Source organism: Myotis myotis, unplaced genomic scaffold (genome assembly GCF_014108235.1).
Source record: "Myotis myotis isolate mMyoMyo1 unplaced genomic scaffold, mMyoMyo1.p scaffold_m19_p_1, whole genome shotgun sequence".
In the NCBI taxonomy this organism is placed as follows: Eukaryota; Metazoa; Chordata; class Mammalia; order Chiroptera; family Vespertilionidae; genus Myotis; species Myotis myotis.
In genome coordinates this window covers 3,188,750-3,204,454 of record NW_023416313.1, presented here as the reverse complement: position 1 = coordinate 3,204,454, position 15,705 = coordinate 3,188,750, and the positions used below count along the sequence as shown (strand labels likewise).

The 15,705-nt window shown below is 55.6% G+C and overlaps 1 protein-coding gene across 2 annotated transcripts in view; it reads right to left on the bottom strand.

Annotated features, from left to right (window-relative positions):
- CRMP1 (collapsin response mediator protein 1) overlaps positions 1-15,705 on the bottom strand; it is a 37,574-nt gene that overhangs the window by 5,847 nt on the left and 16,022 nt on the right. For both annotated transcript variants that reach the window (XM_036328600.1, XM_036328610.1), the window contains exons 2-8: positions 12,196-12,284; positions 10,464-10,648; positions 8,205-8,369; positions 5,098-5,159; positions 4,303-4,383; positions 2,306-2,374; positions 468-588 (exon numbers count right to left, since the gene is read on the bottom strand). In XM_036328600.1, coding sequence (XP_036184493.1) covers positions 468-588; positions 2,306-2,374; positions 4,303-4,383; positions 5,098-5,159; positions 8,205-8,369; positions 10,464-10,648; positions 12,196-12,284 — 772 coding nt within the window. The remainder of the gene's footprint in view (positions 1-467; positions 589-2,305; positions 2,375-4,302; positions 4,384-5,097; positions 5,160-8,204; positions 8,370-10,463; positions 10,649-12,195; positions 12,285-15,705) is intronic.

Below are 15,705 nucleotides of genomic sequence, written 5' to 3'. Positions count from 1 at the left end.
AGATGCTCGAGGAGGAGTCAAGGTCAAGTGTCACAACTGGGAGGTGATGCCGAGACACACTGGCTGGGGACTGAGGACAGGACGCACGGGGGCAAAGCAGCCACGAGAAGGTGTGTCATCACCGAGTCATGGCTGTGGGCACCTGGGCTCAGAGCATGGGGTCCCCCCACCTTCCAGGGAGGGGCTGGGACAGTCTTCGCATGAGAGACAAACCCAACAGCACCCCGAGGATCACCCCAGACTCCCTGAGGCTCAGACGCCCTCACCCAGGGTCACACAGGGCCCACGGCACCCAGGAATCGCCTAAAACCCGCCTCGCGTCTATGACCTGCCACCATCCCATCTCCCTCTCCCAATGTGCAGGGGCCCGGGGGGCCCAGGCTCCTGGCCGGGCAGAGTCAGTGACCTTGAACCTGCCGGCACCCCTGCCTTGGTCAGAGCCGCCACGGAGGCCAGCACGGGCGCACCTCTCTTCCTGGCCAGGGCGATGATGTCGGCCGCACTCTTGCTCATCACCTTGGTGATGTACACGGGGCAGTTGATCTGGCCGGCGATGGTGATGGCCCGGAACACGGCCTCGGCCTCCAGCTGGGCGACAGCAAATCCGAGGTCACAGGAGGGAGGGGCGAGGGCAGCCACCCCCTCCCAGAGTTCCCCGGCTCTCCCTGAATCAGTCCTCCGACCTTCCTCGAGTGTGGCCGGGAAACCTACCGCCTCAAAGGAGGACACAGTGTAGACGGAAGACAGGAAAGAGCCCTGGCCTGCGGCTCCGAGGGTCGGAGGGCCATCCGTGTGCGAAGGGCCTCGGGTTTGATTCCCGTCAGGGCACATGCCCAGGTTGTAGGCTTAAAACCCATCCGAGTGTGTAAGGGAGGCAACAGATGTATCTCTCTCTCCCTCTCTCTCTCCCTGTCCCTTCCACTCTCTCTAGAATCAATGAAAAGCATATCCTCAGGTGAGGATTTAAAAAAAGAGAGAGAGAGAGAGAGAACATTAATCAAAATGCATTTGGGTGGAGGGCTGGAAGGCAGGATTACCTTTCTACGCTGCATGTTCTGCTGGGAGGGGATACGCTGGGCAGAGCAGGGCATCAAAAGGCCATAAAATGGTCTGTCATTTATAAAACGCCTGACGCAGTGACCCCCGGCGTCCACCACGCCTACCTGCCTTCCCTCCCCTCCTCTCACTTTCCTTGCCAGGTGACTGCCTGCGGTGGCTCTGGTCTCTGCCCCTGAGCCCAGGGCTTCTTGAACAAAAGGTCCAGCTATGTTTCCTATAGTTTTGTTTTTAGTTTCCAGTCTGTGATGCCCCAAACGGGGTGCTGCTGCCTGTGGCTGGCACGCAGCCCTGGCGGTGACCACGTGATATGAAAGTGTGTGAACAGAGTCTGCGGGTCTGTCCTACCTCGCCAGGGCCCAGGAGCAAACAGCTGGCGGGCCTGGGAGGGGCAGGGCTCCGGGGCAGGAGCCTGTCTACTGTGCTGTGGCCCCAGAGTTCTGGCCCGGGCCAGGCCCAGAGCAGGAATCTGGGAGGACGGGTATGAAGTGATGAGGACACAGGGAACATACGCAGCTCGAAGGCTTCTAGGGCGCCCTGCTTGCCTTCCTCTGTCCCCACACATACACACATGCACACACGCACACTGTGCTCTCACACATGCTCATATGCACACACACGTGCTACACGTGCTCGCTCACACACGCACACATACGCACCCACCCAACCCACATTGTGTTCTCACACATATGCATACATGCTCATGTGCACATGCACACACACACACACACACGTGCACCCACTGTGTTCTCACGTGTGCGCACATGCTCATGTGCACATGCATACACGTGCTCACACATGTACACCCATGCACACATAAGCACCCACACACATGCCTGCTCCTATGCGCACACATATGCACACAAGCACACACACGGTGCCACTCCAGGGAACTCATCCTTTCTGAGTCTTGGGAACACAGTGGGAACCACGTCATAAGCACGAGGCCTGGAACACGTGGCTGCACTTCCCTGTCATCAAATCTGCCAGGTCCTGCACCAGGGACTGGACATTGGGCTGCCCGTGGGGCCTGGTGTGAGCGTCTGGCTCCCTGGGCTCTGGGGCAGCGCCTCTCCCTGCTCCTTGGTTGGCCTGTAGCCCCAGGGCTCCCGATCAGAGGGCAGACCCCGGAGGGCCAGGCGTGCAGGGGGCATGGCAGGGGGTGGAGGCTGGCTGGGCTGTTCCAGCTGGAAGGGCATGGGGTAAGCTCAGCGGCGTCAGAGTCATGCCCAGTGCAAGGCGCCTTTACCTCCTCGGGTCTGCTCAGCACGTGGCCCTCGGGCCCGGTGATGCCCATCTCCAAGATCCGCTTTTGTTCCTGCAGGACAAGCACAGTGAGTCGGCGTCACCGAGCATCTGAGCTGGGGAGGCCAGTCCTCCAAACTCCGCCCTCAGACAGAGAATAGCTGAGGACAGGGGTGCAGGGCCGAGCTGGGGCTGGGCCCATCCAGCGCTCCCTCTCCTTCCAGACACCTGCCCACCTTCCCTCTGCAGCCCATCACTGCAGCCCCACCTGCCTCTGTGCCTGGCAGGGGCCAGCCCCGCCCTCCCAGTCCTGGGCCTGCTGCAGGCTCTCACCGGGGGAGACAGGTGCTGCTTGGATATGGAAATCAAAGCCTCTGAGCTGGGAGCTGGGAGCCCGGTGCCCGGCTCCCGGAGCCCATCCTGTGACCGGACAAGCCTGTCTTCCCTTCCTCTCTCTGGGGACAGAGCGCCTGCCGCCTCGAGTGCCCGTCTGAGTGAGGCCGCAGGGCCAGGGCCAGGAGGTGCCCGGCCGTCAGGCTCCTCACCTGGGAGCCGGCTCTCATGATCTCGGCGTTGCCTCGGCCCGGCACCTGCCATCTTCCCAGCAGGAAACCCTCCTTCAACCTTGAAATGGCCCTGAGCCCATGGCCCAGATTCAAACCCGTTTGCTCTGCACTTTCTCGCCCCAGGAACACGTTCATTTCTCAGAAACCATTTATTTTTACTTTCCCCGACGTCAGCTGTGCTGCTGCTGCTTTTCACTCCCGCACGCAGTTCCTGTACCACCATCCTTCTGGGGAGCCCTGGGCCGTGTCACCCTAAAAATCACCACCTCCACCGCGTCTACGGCTGTGACGCTTGGGCTCCTGAGAGGGCCAGGCACTGGAAACGATTTCAGGACGTGGCAGCGGGGGCGGACCTAAGTCCACAACCGAATCACTTGGGCTACTGAAGGTGATGCTGACAGAGCACTTTTGTAAACTGTTTACGAAGAGATTGTAGGTGTGGACACGGCCCCGTGCAGCACTGTTTAAATGTCAGTTACTCTTTCTGAGGGAGGGAGGGAGGCAGGGAAGGAGGGAGGAAGGAGAGGGGAAGGATGGGGACAAAAGTGACGATGGGGGAAAGCACAGGTCACTGGAGACTGGAGTGGGGGGTCGAGATGAAGATCAGGGGCTGGCACTTGCATTACTTTTGCTCCCCCCGAAGCCCCGTCAAGTGACAGGAAAAGTCCACAAAAGCCGAGAGAATGCTGAGAAGACCACAGACAGCATGGTGGGGCTGCAGAGCGGATGTAAAGGTGGCAGGTGCACGAGCGGGGAGCGCGGAGACGTCCCCGCTGCGAGGCCGAGGACCGGGCTCCCACCGGTCTCTCCCGCTGCGGGCGGAGTGGACGCCTGATGCTGAACAGCGTGCGGCCGCCTGCAGCCCCGCCCCGGGCTGTGCTGCGGGAACGGGAGCCCAGGTTTCTCGGAAGCCTGACCCAGACTCACGGAGCTTCAAGCACAACAGCCCCAAATCGGAAACTATCCGAATTCCCCCCCCTGGAGGATGGTGGTGACAAACTCCCGCAGCGGATTCCACATGGGATGACAAAGAGGCTGCTGCTGCGCGGAGCCAGGGACTGTCTCAGACTCGGCACTGAGCCAAAGCAGCCGAGAGAGCGCACACCGTGCGGCTCCATTGTTGCCAGTTCAAACCCGGCAGAACTGAGCGGCGGGTGGCGAGCCGCCTCCTGGCCTCCACGCCCTTGTGCCACCCCCGGTCCCTGTGGAGCAGGCAAAGGACCAGGCCCTCCCGGGGCTGCAGGGCAGTGGTCACCCCCATTGCCCGCTGCAGATGGCAGGCGCGTGCCTCATGCCTGGAGTGTCTCATCCGCCGCCCAGTCCTTGGCCTGGTCTCGTTGCCCTGTCACCTCCCTGCTCAATGCCTGCACCGCCTTTGTCAGGCCTTTACAGCAGAAGTGACTGAGGAGGAAGGCTGGGGACGCACACCGCTCACCTGAGCTATCAAGTCTCCGTTCTCCGCGTGGACCAGGCTCACAGCTCCCAGCCCCTTGAGGAAGGTGAAGGCTTCGTAGAGCTGAGGGGGGACACACAGGGGTCAGTGGGGTAAGATTAGCAGCGGTGCCGCCAGCTCTGGGCCCGGCGGGGGCCTCACGGCCGCTCCGCCGAGATCAGGGGATGTCACACAACAGGTGAGCCTCCGGCAGGGTCTGCCCTTGACCCTGAGAGGCTGGGCGGGCGGAGCTGGTCCACGTCCCAGCAGGGACTGCACCCTCCGTCTCCGTGCCTTCTGCTTGGAGTTCTCCATCCCAGCGCTTGAGAAGCCAGTGTGTAGTTTTACTGAACCCGTAACTACCCTGCTAAGCCCTGCAATCACCTCACACCTCAGGAGTCCTGTGCCTCTTTGCAAAGCTGCAACCCGTGTCATTTATAGACCTCGCAGGCAGGGGGCGTGCTCTCCCAGAACTGTGACACTCAGATGGTACACAACCCCTGCATCCCCTGGCCTTCCCGCTGCCAGGTCCTCCTCCCGCCCGCCCGCCCACGAGGGAGCTGCAATCGACCTTCGTTCGCACAGTGAGGACCAACGCCGCCGTCCCCCGCTCCAGGGCTCTCGAATCCCAGCTTTGTTCTCCGCGTGTGCAAGACAACCCCCACCTCCCCGGGTGCGTTCAGGGGCAGACGGCAGGGGGCACCGGGAGGCGTGAGCACTTTCGAGGCCCCGGACCCCGAGTCCGCTGGACTCCCTCTGCATCCGGGGCTGCAGAGAGAAACGGGGTGGCGGGCCTACCTGGCTGTCGGACATCTGGTAGCGGTCCTTATAGGCCATGTAGACCTGGAAGGAATTGACGCCTGTTGAAGAGAGAGAGGAACGCAGGTGAGAAACACGGAGGTGTCTTTCCTGCAGGTCGGGGTTCACAGCGCGGGGTGGGCACGGCCCGGACGGGACGCGCCGCGGAATTCACAAGGGGGCGTGCCCCGCTGCGCCCCAGCCAGTGCCCGTCCACAGCCGTGAGCAAGCAGCAGCCGCACGCTTTTATCCGTTGTGGGAAAATACACAGACCAGAACATCTGCCACCCTAACCTGCCGACGTAAGAGGCGTCCAAACCTACGGCACATTCTTTATGAGCTTATGTGAGCCAAACGGACGACATGCCAGGGAGCAAGATCTCAGATAAACTCTTATAAGAATTCCCTACAGGTCCGGGCATTTCTTACGCTGAAATGTGCTTGGGGCGGTGGCAGGAATGGTTCCAGGATGGCTGGCCAGGGCATGTGCTCCCTGGGGGCGGGCCTGTGGAAGGTGACTAACCTGGAGGCACAGACAGGGGCGGGGCTGCTGAGGGCAGGGACACGCCTCTCACCGCAGCAGGAGAGGCGTGCAGGGGGAGATCCGCGTCTGGGCCGATGGAGGGGACTTCACCACGCTGCTCGGAAGAGCACACTTAAAACTCAGGAACTGCTCATTTCTGTAATTTTCCACTTAATATTTGTGGGCCCTGCTTGACCGCACAGAGCTGAAACCCTGGGAGGTGAAACTGCAGAGAAGCAGGGCTCCTGTGCAAAACTGCAACCTTCCCTGGACCATGACTGTGGACAAAGCCAGTGTGGCTCTGGGACTGCGCTGGAGGGCGATGCCTTCCTGATACAGAGAATCGGACACACAGACGCCCTGCCTGACAGGGGGCTAAAGTACCATCGGACACGCACACAGGGCAGCACATGCACAAAGCATTCAACATCAGCCATTAGAGAACGGCACGCACAAGGGGAGACGGACCCTCCCCTCAAATCCGCAAGCGGGCCCCAGAAACAGCCACGCCCCAGGGCGCAAACACGCAGGGAGTGAGCGTGCCAGTGGGCGTACCTTTCAGAAAAGCGATTTGGCACTATGTTTCCTGACCCTGAACAAGGTTAAAACCATGACCTCAGCCCTAGCTGGTGTGGCTCAGTGGATAGAGCGTCGGCCTGCGGACTGGAGGGACCCAGGTTTGATTCTGGTCAAGGGCACATGCCCGGGTTGTGGGCTCCATCCCCAGTAAGAGGCGTGCAGGAGTCAGCCAATCAATGGTTCTCTCTCATCATTAATGTTTCTATCTTCTCTCCCTCTCCCTTCCTCTCTGAAATCAATAACATATATATATATATTAAAAAAAAAACGAAAAACCTTGACCTCTTAATTTCACTTCTGGAAATCGAAGGAAACAAGTAGAAATCCAAGCAAATGTTCACATAGGAAGACGTTCTCCATGTCATGGAGTGGTTCCCAACCTTCTGGCCCTTTAAATACAGTTTCTCATGTGGTGACCCAACCATAACATTATTTTCATTGCTACTTCATTAACTGTCATGTTGCTACTGTGATGAATCGTCATGTAAATATCTGATATGCAGGATGGTCTGAGGCGACCCCTGTGAAAGGGTCGTTCGACCGCCAAAGGGGTCGCGACCCACAAGTTGAGAACCGCTGGCTTAGAGTGACGCAAACAGAAAACCCAGGTGCCCAATAAAAACGGAACAGCTACACAGATGAACCGGGACCCTGTACATCACGAGCCATTAAAAAAGTCATTAATGAAGAGTAACGATTACTCATCAAATGTGAAGTAGAAAGAGGATTCCAAGTGACTGCTGTCACATAACCACGTAAGGAGAACCTCGTCTCCACAGACGGGATGGAGGGTAACACTCGTTACCGTGAATGGCAAGTGGCAATTGGGAAGAGGACAAAAGGAAAGAAGATGTTGCCGTCTCTTCATTTTCTGACTTTTCTGTACGTGGTAATGGTACTTTCATAATGAGAACACATAGCATATCTACCTAAAAACTGAAAACAGCCCTGCCGGTGTGGCTCAGTGGTTGAACGTTGACCCAGGAACTAAGAGGTCACGGTTCGATTCCCAGTCAGGGCACGTACCCAGTTTGTGGGCTCGACCCCCAGTGGGGATAGGGGGGCCGTGCGTGAGGCAGTGGATGGATGATGCTGTTCCTCTCTCATCGATGTTTCTGTCTCTCTCTCTCCCTTCCTCTTTCTCTAAAAATCAATAAAAACATTTTTTTAAAAAAAGGTTGACTTAAAAAAAACACACCAAAAAACTGTAAACACCCGCTAGCTCTCCCTGAAGAATCGCATTCATTTCAGGCGGCCTCCTCAGGTGGCCCCCAGAACACCCCTCTCCAGACTCGTGCCCTGGTGCACCCCTGTTCTCTTGCTCTTGGCTTCCACGTGTCTTCTGTTCGATGCCCCTCCACACGGTGGAACGCACACTGTCAGCATCTACACTGTGCAGAGCCACCTGGCGGAGCCCAGAGGGGACTGGAGTGGGATGCCGAGATGTGGAGACTCACCCCCTCCCTCACAGAGCTCAGGGCTCAGTGGAGGAGCCAGGCGGACAACCAGAGTCCTGCCATCCAAGAACAATGGAAACGGTGCCTCAAAGAAGCCCACGTAACCTGTTCTGGATATGCAGGAGGTGAGGCCGTCCTGACTGGGGAAACTGGAGAGGTGAGAGCTGAGCTGGGGAGCAGGGTAGAAGGGCATTCTGATGGGAGCAGCGTGAGCCAAGCCCCAGCGGGTAGAGGATTTAGGCGATGGCATCCAGGACAACAGTGCCCAGATGAGTTTATGGTGGAGAAAGAAGAGCAAGGCCAGGTCAGCGAGGCCTGTGTGCCAGGCGAATGCAACCGGGAGTTCTTCTATGAACAGGGGTCCCTCCAGGGCCTGAGGGAAGACAGGCTCCTTAAAGGGGGCCCTGGTTCTCCAGTTTGTCGCAGCACACAGCGCAAAGTTGGGCTCGTGGCACGCAGATAAAGGGATTTTAACTCCATACAATCAGATCCACCGTGGAGCCAGGGATTCCAGAACTGCGTCCCCCATCCCCAGGGCGTGAACTGACCTTTGTCCTGCACCAGCACCTCCAGCTCCTCCCGAACGCCATCGGACCAGCCTGTGATGTCCACGTGGAGGGAGTAGTCGCAGCAGGATTTGGTGTCAGCTGCTTCGTGCCACTTCTCGAAGGCGGTCAGCAGGCTGGACCCAGGTTCAGGGACCACATGGTCAACTAGGACAGAAACATGTGTCACATTCTAAGATGCTTAGGACCCAACTTGTTCCAGTGGTGGCCTCCTCAGCATTATCACCACCACCACCACCACCATCATCATCGTCACCACCATCACCATCATCACTACCATCATCACATCATCATTATCACCATAATCAATATCACCATCATTATCAGCATCATCACCACTACCATAACCACTATCACCACCATCACCATCATCACCACCACCACCACCATCACCACCATCATTGTCACCACCATCACCATCATCACTACCATCATCACATCAACATTATCACCATAATCAATATCACCATCATTATCAGCATCACCACTACCATAACCATCATCACCACCATCACCATCATCATCATCACCACCATCACCATCATCATCATCACCACCATCACTATCATCATCACCATCATAATCAATATCACCATCATCAGCAGCATTATCATCACCTGCAGGAAGCCTCCACTTGCCAATACTGCCACAGGAATGCACCAAGGAACTCGGAAGGCCAATGGACCTTGGGCGTTAGCAGGGCTGTGTTGAGATAGTGGTGGCTCAAGGCAATTCCCTAATCTGATAATCCTTTTACTGTTTACCAAATTTTACCTTTGATATGCCTGTATGCATTACTAAAGGGCAAGTGTGTATTTAAGTAAGTAGCAGACCAGGCCAGAAGTCAGTATGTCTCTTCAAGAAAGAGGCTCCCCCAGGCCCCCAATGCCTTCTAAATTCATATTTCTTGTATAGCATTTTCATTTGTGCGTTGGCCCCTCCTTCAGATCCTGAACCCCATTGCGAAGGTCGTGGCATCCACCACCACAACCATCATCATTACCATCATCATTCACCATCATCACCATCATCACCATCATCAGCATCATCACCATCATCACCATCACCACATCATTAACATCACTATCATTATCATCATCACCCTCATCATCATCATCACCATCATCACCATCACCATCATCACCATCATCACCATCACTGCATCATTAACATCACCATCATTATCATCATCACCACCACCACCATCACTATCATCATCATCATCATCACCATCACTACCATCATCACCACTACTTCCATCATTAAGATTAACATCCTCATCTTCACAATTCTTTTCATCAACACTCCCACCATCACCACTGTCAATATTGCCATCATTATCACCATCATATTATAATCATCAGTAGTGATACTTCAGTGAGTCTTTGTTACCACCATTGTCATCACCATGGTTACTGTTGTCATCCACAGCATCAGCATCACAACTATTTATTGAATGTTATTTATGTGTCAGATACTGCCACAGAGGCTTTACATAAATTATCTAATTAAATCCTCACAACCATCCTGTAACATTTTTCAGATGAAGAAAATGAGGCTCAAAGAAGGTAAGGAACTTGTCCAAGGTCACACAACTAGTAAATGAAGGCAGGGGTTAGATTCCCAGAGTCCTGTGAGCTCAGAGTCTGAACTCTTTCCCACTACTCCACACTGTGTCTGTTGGAGGGAACTATTTGTTATGCAGCATTGTGGCAGCAATACTGACTAATACAACCACTTCCCAGCTGTGTAATCTTGAGAAGGTTACTTCACCTCGCTGAGCTTCTACTCCTACACGTGACATAATAATACATATGTCACTGGTTCTAAAACTTTAGCCATCAGCAAGCCATGTTTAGGAATATTTTGCTTTATCTCCCTATAATCCACATCACTGTTTACTTAATGCTTTTCTTAAATCAATTCACAGTTTCTAAAAGTCTAAATTCTGACTTCAGTCTCAACCTAAGCAGTAATATCCATGAGGTGCCGTTGATTTCATTTCCATATGCACTAAAATACTTTACCATTTTCAATGCCTATATTGCCTCTAAAGTCACTTTGTGCACCACCAGTGGCACGTAACATACGGATATACATTAGGTATAAGGCAGGGTTTAGTGACAATCGCGTTAAACGGTTCCCTGAGCTAAGTGCCTGGTACACTGAGCACTGTGCTGCTGCCGATGCTGGTGAAGGAGAGAAGTCACGGCCTATGTCCCTGAGGCGGGTGCAACTCACTGATCATCGTGGTCCCGCCCGCCAGTGCTGCCCTGGTCCCTTGGAAGAAGTCATCGGCGGCGGTCATCCCCTGGGACGGCTTCTGCAGGTACGTGTTGACGTCGATGCCCCCGGGAATCACCATCCGCCCGTTGGCCTCGATGGTCTTCACTCCACCAGGAACGATTAAGTTCTCTCCTATTTGTCTGGAGACAAACAACAGAGAAGGCGTCGGGTCTTTGAGAGAGGAAATGGTAGCCAGCCACCTTGCAGCTTCAGACCATCAGGGAGACACTTCCGAGCCAGGCCCCATCCCGGGCACTGGGCGGACAGAGACAACGCAGGCAGGTCCCTGCCCTCGAAGGGTCAGGTCTAAGGAGGAGGCAGGGCATGTCGGCAGATGATCACGATCCAGTGCAGCAGAGGCTGGGTCACGTCAGTAGCCTGGTTATCTGGGAAGGCTTCCAGGGGGAGGTGGCGGCAGAGCTGAGACCAGCATCGCCATCAAGTGGTAACGAGTTCCCTGCACAGCCCGTCACTGCAGAGCATGTCACACACCTCTAGCAGCTGGCTCGGGACGGAGGGGAGTGTTTGCAGCGAGACAGTGAAAAGCCCCCTTGGCCCTACGAGCTTTCAGACAGTGTGATGGGCTGAACTGTGCACCCCCACATTCCTAGGTTGAAGCCCTAACACCGGGCCTCAGAATGTGACCGTTTGGAGACGGGGCCTTTAAAGAGGTCACCAGGGCACAAGGAGGCCGTAGGGTGGGCCCTGACCCAGCAGGACCGGTGTCCTTATAAGAAGAGGAAGCTACGCGGAGCCCACGTGCCCAGGAGCAAGGCCATGTGAGGACACGCGAGCAGATGGCTGTCACAGCCGAGGGAGAGGTCTCCCTAGGAACCAGCCCCGCACACGTCCTGGACGTGCAGCCTCCAGAGCGTGAGAAACAAGTGTCCGTGACTGAGCCTCCCTATCGGCCTGGGGAATTCTGTCACAGAGGCCCGAGCAGACTAACACCCAATGTCTCCGGAGGGTGGAGAGGGGACCGATGGGGAGAGAGTGGAGAAGGACTGCAGCCCAATGCACGTCTTTCCTGTAAGTGCCCAGGCGCTGTCCGTAGCCAGACAGTCCTCTCTCTCCCGGCCCCTCACCCAGCCCTGGAGATTCCGAGCAGCTGGAAGAAAGCTGTGAGCTCAGTCAGGTGTGCGAGGCTGGAACTCACGCAGCCCCTCACTGGGTCTGTGACGCGGGACAGACTTCTCCCTGCCCGCCTCTCCCAGGAGGTAGAGCAGGGACCATGTGTTCCCCAGCTTCCACGGGAGCTGCAAGAGGCTGTGGCAGAGCCAGGCACGGGGGTGGGGGCACTCAGTAAACACTAGGACCGCCTCCACCCGCAGTGTAAACCTCCCCAAATCTCTCCAGCCCTGATAGTCACAGCAACACGGCACAGTCACAGCACAGATCCCAGCCTCCCATTCCCTCCGAGACTGGCTTCTTAACAGGTCTGTTTGGCCCAGTTGGTGTGGCTCAGTGGTTGAACATCAACCTATGAACCAGGAGGTCACGGTTTGATTCCTGGTCGGGACACATGCCCGAATTGTAGGCTCGATCCCCAGTGCGGGGCGTGCAGGAGGCAGCTGGTCAATGATTCTCTCTCATCATTGATGTTTCTATCTCTCTCTTCCTCTCCCTTCCTCTCTGAAATCAATAAATATATACTAATATATATATATTTTTAAAAAGGTCCACGCACTTTATAAGCCCATCTTCCAGGTAGACGTCGGCATAGAAGGACTGGTCATCGTTGATGATCCGTCCACCTTTGATGAGGAGCCGGTCACTCTGAAAAGAAAGCAAAGTGTTAAGTGTCACTGGGGAAAAGCCAGGAGGTCTTTTTGTTCGCTTTTAACTTTTAATATAAAATTATTCAAACATTTTCAAAAGTAACAAGTGGCGTAAAAAAGCAAGGCCCGACAACCTGGAATCTCGAGCTCTTGGGAAAGTTTGCTCTCCCACTTGCTTTGGGTCTCTGCTCAGCATCGCTTACCTGAGAGCCCTCCCCCAGCTGCCCTCTTCGGATCACTATACACCGCTTCCTGCCAGCCGACCCCACACCCCTCCCCCATTTATGGTTACACAGCACTTATTGCAGTGCGTCTGACATACTAGGTATTTACATGTCTGTCTGAAAGGTGACTCCCCACGGGCATCAGAGCTGTGGTGTGTTAGTTACCCCACCGGCTGAGTCCAGCGCATATCACAGAGGGTCAAACACACATGCGTGGGTGTGGATGGATGGCGCCACCTAGAGCTGAGCCCTGCACTTGTCCTTACGAGACTGTCAGCTCCAAGGGGGCAGAGATTTCATCCATTTATTCACAGCTGCATCCCCTACACCTTGGACACAGCCTGGCCAGATGGGTGCATGAAAGGATGGGTGGATGGATAGAAGGAAGAAAGGAAGGAAGGAAGGAAGGAAGGAAGGAAGGAAGGAAGGAAGGAAGGAAGGAAGGAAGGAAGGAAGGAAGGAAGGAAGGGTAGATAGATGGATGGATGAATGGATGGACGACTGGGTGGGTGGGTGGATGAATGAGAAAATGGATGGATGAATAGATGAATAGATGGATACCTTGAAGGACGAGTCGGTGAAGATGGAGAGAAAGGCATTGCAGCCACGAGACAAGAACTAAGAGCCATGATCCAAGGAGGAGATGTGTGAACCAGCACGTCCTGTCCCCCTGCAGGAGGGTCTCTGGAGGGAGGGGCTCCAGCTCAATCAGGGCCCAGCCCAGGGAGAGGCCAGCCAAGACGTGTGCGTCCCAGGGAGGACGCCCTCTGGAGGGCACTCCAGGACCAAAGGAAAGAGGAGGCGCGGGCTGTGCACATGCAGATGCAGAGACAAGCTCCGGAGGGAGCAGGGAACTAACTGAGAGTCACAGGCAGCTGGCGCGCGGCTTCCGGGACCCGGCCTCCCACAGGCAGCCGCCTGCCTTCACGTCTAAGAGAGGGCTCTCAGGCTCCGCCTGCAACGTGGCATAGATGTGCTGCGAGCCGAGCACCAGCCCCACCTGCTCTGCTCTTCCTGGAACCACGGTGGAGCTCGGGCTCACATCACCTCCCCCCTCCCCACCCCCCCAACTACCAGCAGGTACAGAGGCAGCTTCTGCAAAAGGGCCCATGCTCCTGCTGTCCTCAGGGGCCAGCGTTTTCCTTAAAATATAAGCCCATGACCCGGCAAGAGCTTATGTGACTTTCTCATTATCTGTGTCTTTGCCTTTTAATTGGCATTTTCCGCGCCATGTTCCTTGGGTCCCTCGGTCACAGGGGTTTTAGCAGCTGGTGTCCCAGAGAGGGAATCCCAGGTGTCGTGAGCTTAGAAAGGTCTGGGTTGAACAGAAGCCAAGGCTGTCTGTGACGGGAACTCCCAGGTCCGCTACTCCACGGTGCGATGTGCATATTCACGGGGGAGCCGAGCTCACAGCTTTCCCAGCGGATCCTTTTGTTTCGCGGGACGCTGACCAGGAGACGTTCCCGCAGGAGGCGTCGGGGATGTGCTCCAGAGACCGAAGGCCCTGCCTGCGCGGACCCTCATGGCGCGTCCGGTCCGACCGAGGCGGGAGCGGGCTCAGACGGGTGACTCCCAGGCTCACACACAAACACGGGCGCAGGTTGCCTTTCCTAACTTCCTCCCCAGCATTCGCTCCATCAGACACACTCTGTCACATCCTAAAACATTTTCAAATCCATCACACCCCATAATCAGGTGCCAGCAGGAAAAGCCCAGGGCTGTGGTCCACGGGCCAGTTCCCTGCGGCTCTGCTTCTTCACTCAGCAAACTACAGCAAGAGCCAATCGTATATGGGACACCAAATTTTAAGAATTTCGGAAAAGTCACACATTTAAAAGAAAAATAATGATACCCCGCCTCTCCCAGACCACCACGAGGGACAAACAAGATATGTGAGCGGGGACAAGCTCTGTATAAAAATCGCTGTTTAAATACTCTGAAGAAAATAAAACAGCTAATTAAAAATCCAACAAAGATCTGACCGTCAGGGTGTGCCGGAGACGGCCAGTTCAGGATTACGACCCGCTCAGCTCGTGTCCCGGATCAGTGTGTGTGAGAATGAAGTGTCCAGAGTCAGACAGGTGTGGGTTCCGATCCCTACCCTCTTCCCATCCAGGTGACTCAACCCCTGCTGGCCTCAGTTTCCTCATCCGTAAAATGGGGATAAGTGTCCCTGTCTCCTAGGGCTGCAGGGAGGACTCCTGGGGACAGTTCCACAATGATGGGTGCTCTGTGCTTAGCACAGGCCCGGCTCACGTAAACCGTGGGGACAGTTACACACCGTTAACTCCTCACCGTTCTCTGTAGCAGGAACTCCACTCCATACACAGCTGTTTGAGGAAGGAGGGTGCAGCTAAAAGAAGCAGTTCTCAGGCCAGTGGGGGCACTGAGTCGTAACCCGGCCTTTGCACCCAGGCTGGGAGGGCTGGCAGAGATTGGCAAGGAGGCCTCCACACCAGCCCTCCCAGGGGAGAAAAGCTTACTTTGGACTTGAAGAATGAGTAGGACTTAGCCCCACAAAAAGGAACAAAGAGCCTGCAGAGAAGGGGAGAGGCGCGGAGGCCGCAAGGCACCTGGTGGGCTCAGAGATCTGTCAGCGGTTTCCTCTGGCTGTGGTGTGGCCTCCGAGGGCACCTAGAGAGGTACACAGGTGCCAGCTCACGGGGACCCTGAGGGACTCTAACATCCTGGTGGGAGGAGCCTGGGCCAGCGGCAAAGTAACTGCAGGGCTTGCATCAGGGAGGAGCTCAGACACAGAGGGCCCTGAACGAATCCATGGTGGGAACCCTGGGCAGAAGGGGACGAAGGGACACTCATCACCTTCACACCCTCCTCAGAGCTGGCCTTTCTCAGTTAGAACAAGTGCCAGCCAAGTTTGCAAACGGTGTCAAGGGCCTTAAAATGGTTCATGACTTGACCTAGAAATTCAGCGCCGGAAACTCGTCCTCTGGAAAATGTCCTGACGAAGGGCAAGGAACTGTGCACTGAAGTGTGATCCTGAATTAATTCCCATCGCACGACCGCACCACCAACGGGGTATCGTTCAGATACTAAAATGCTCCCCAGGGACTTCTGAGAACAAACAGAGGCACTGAGCAATGAAACGTTAGGTGAAAAAATAAAATTTCTATGGTGGTATTCTGGGGTGGGTAGATCTTTCTGGCAGTAACTGACTCCCCCCAACAGAGAGTTTGG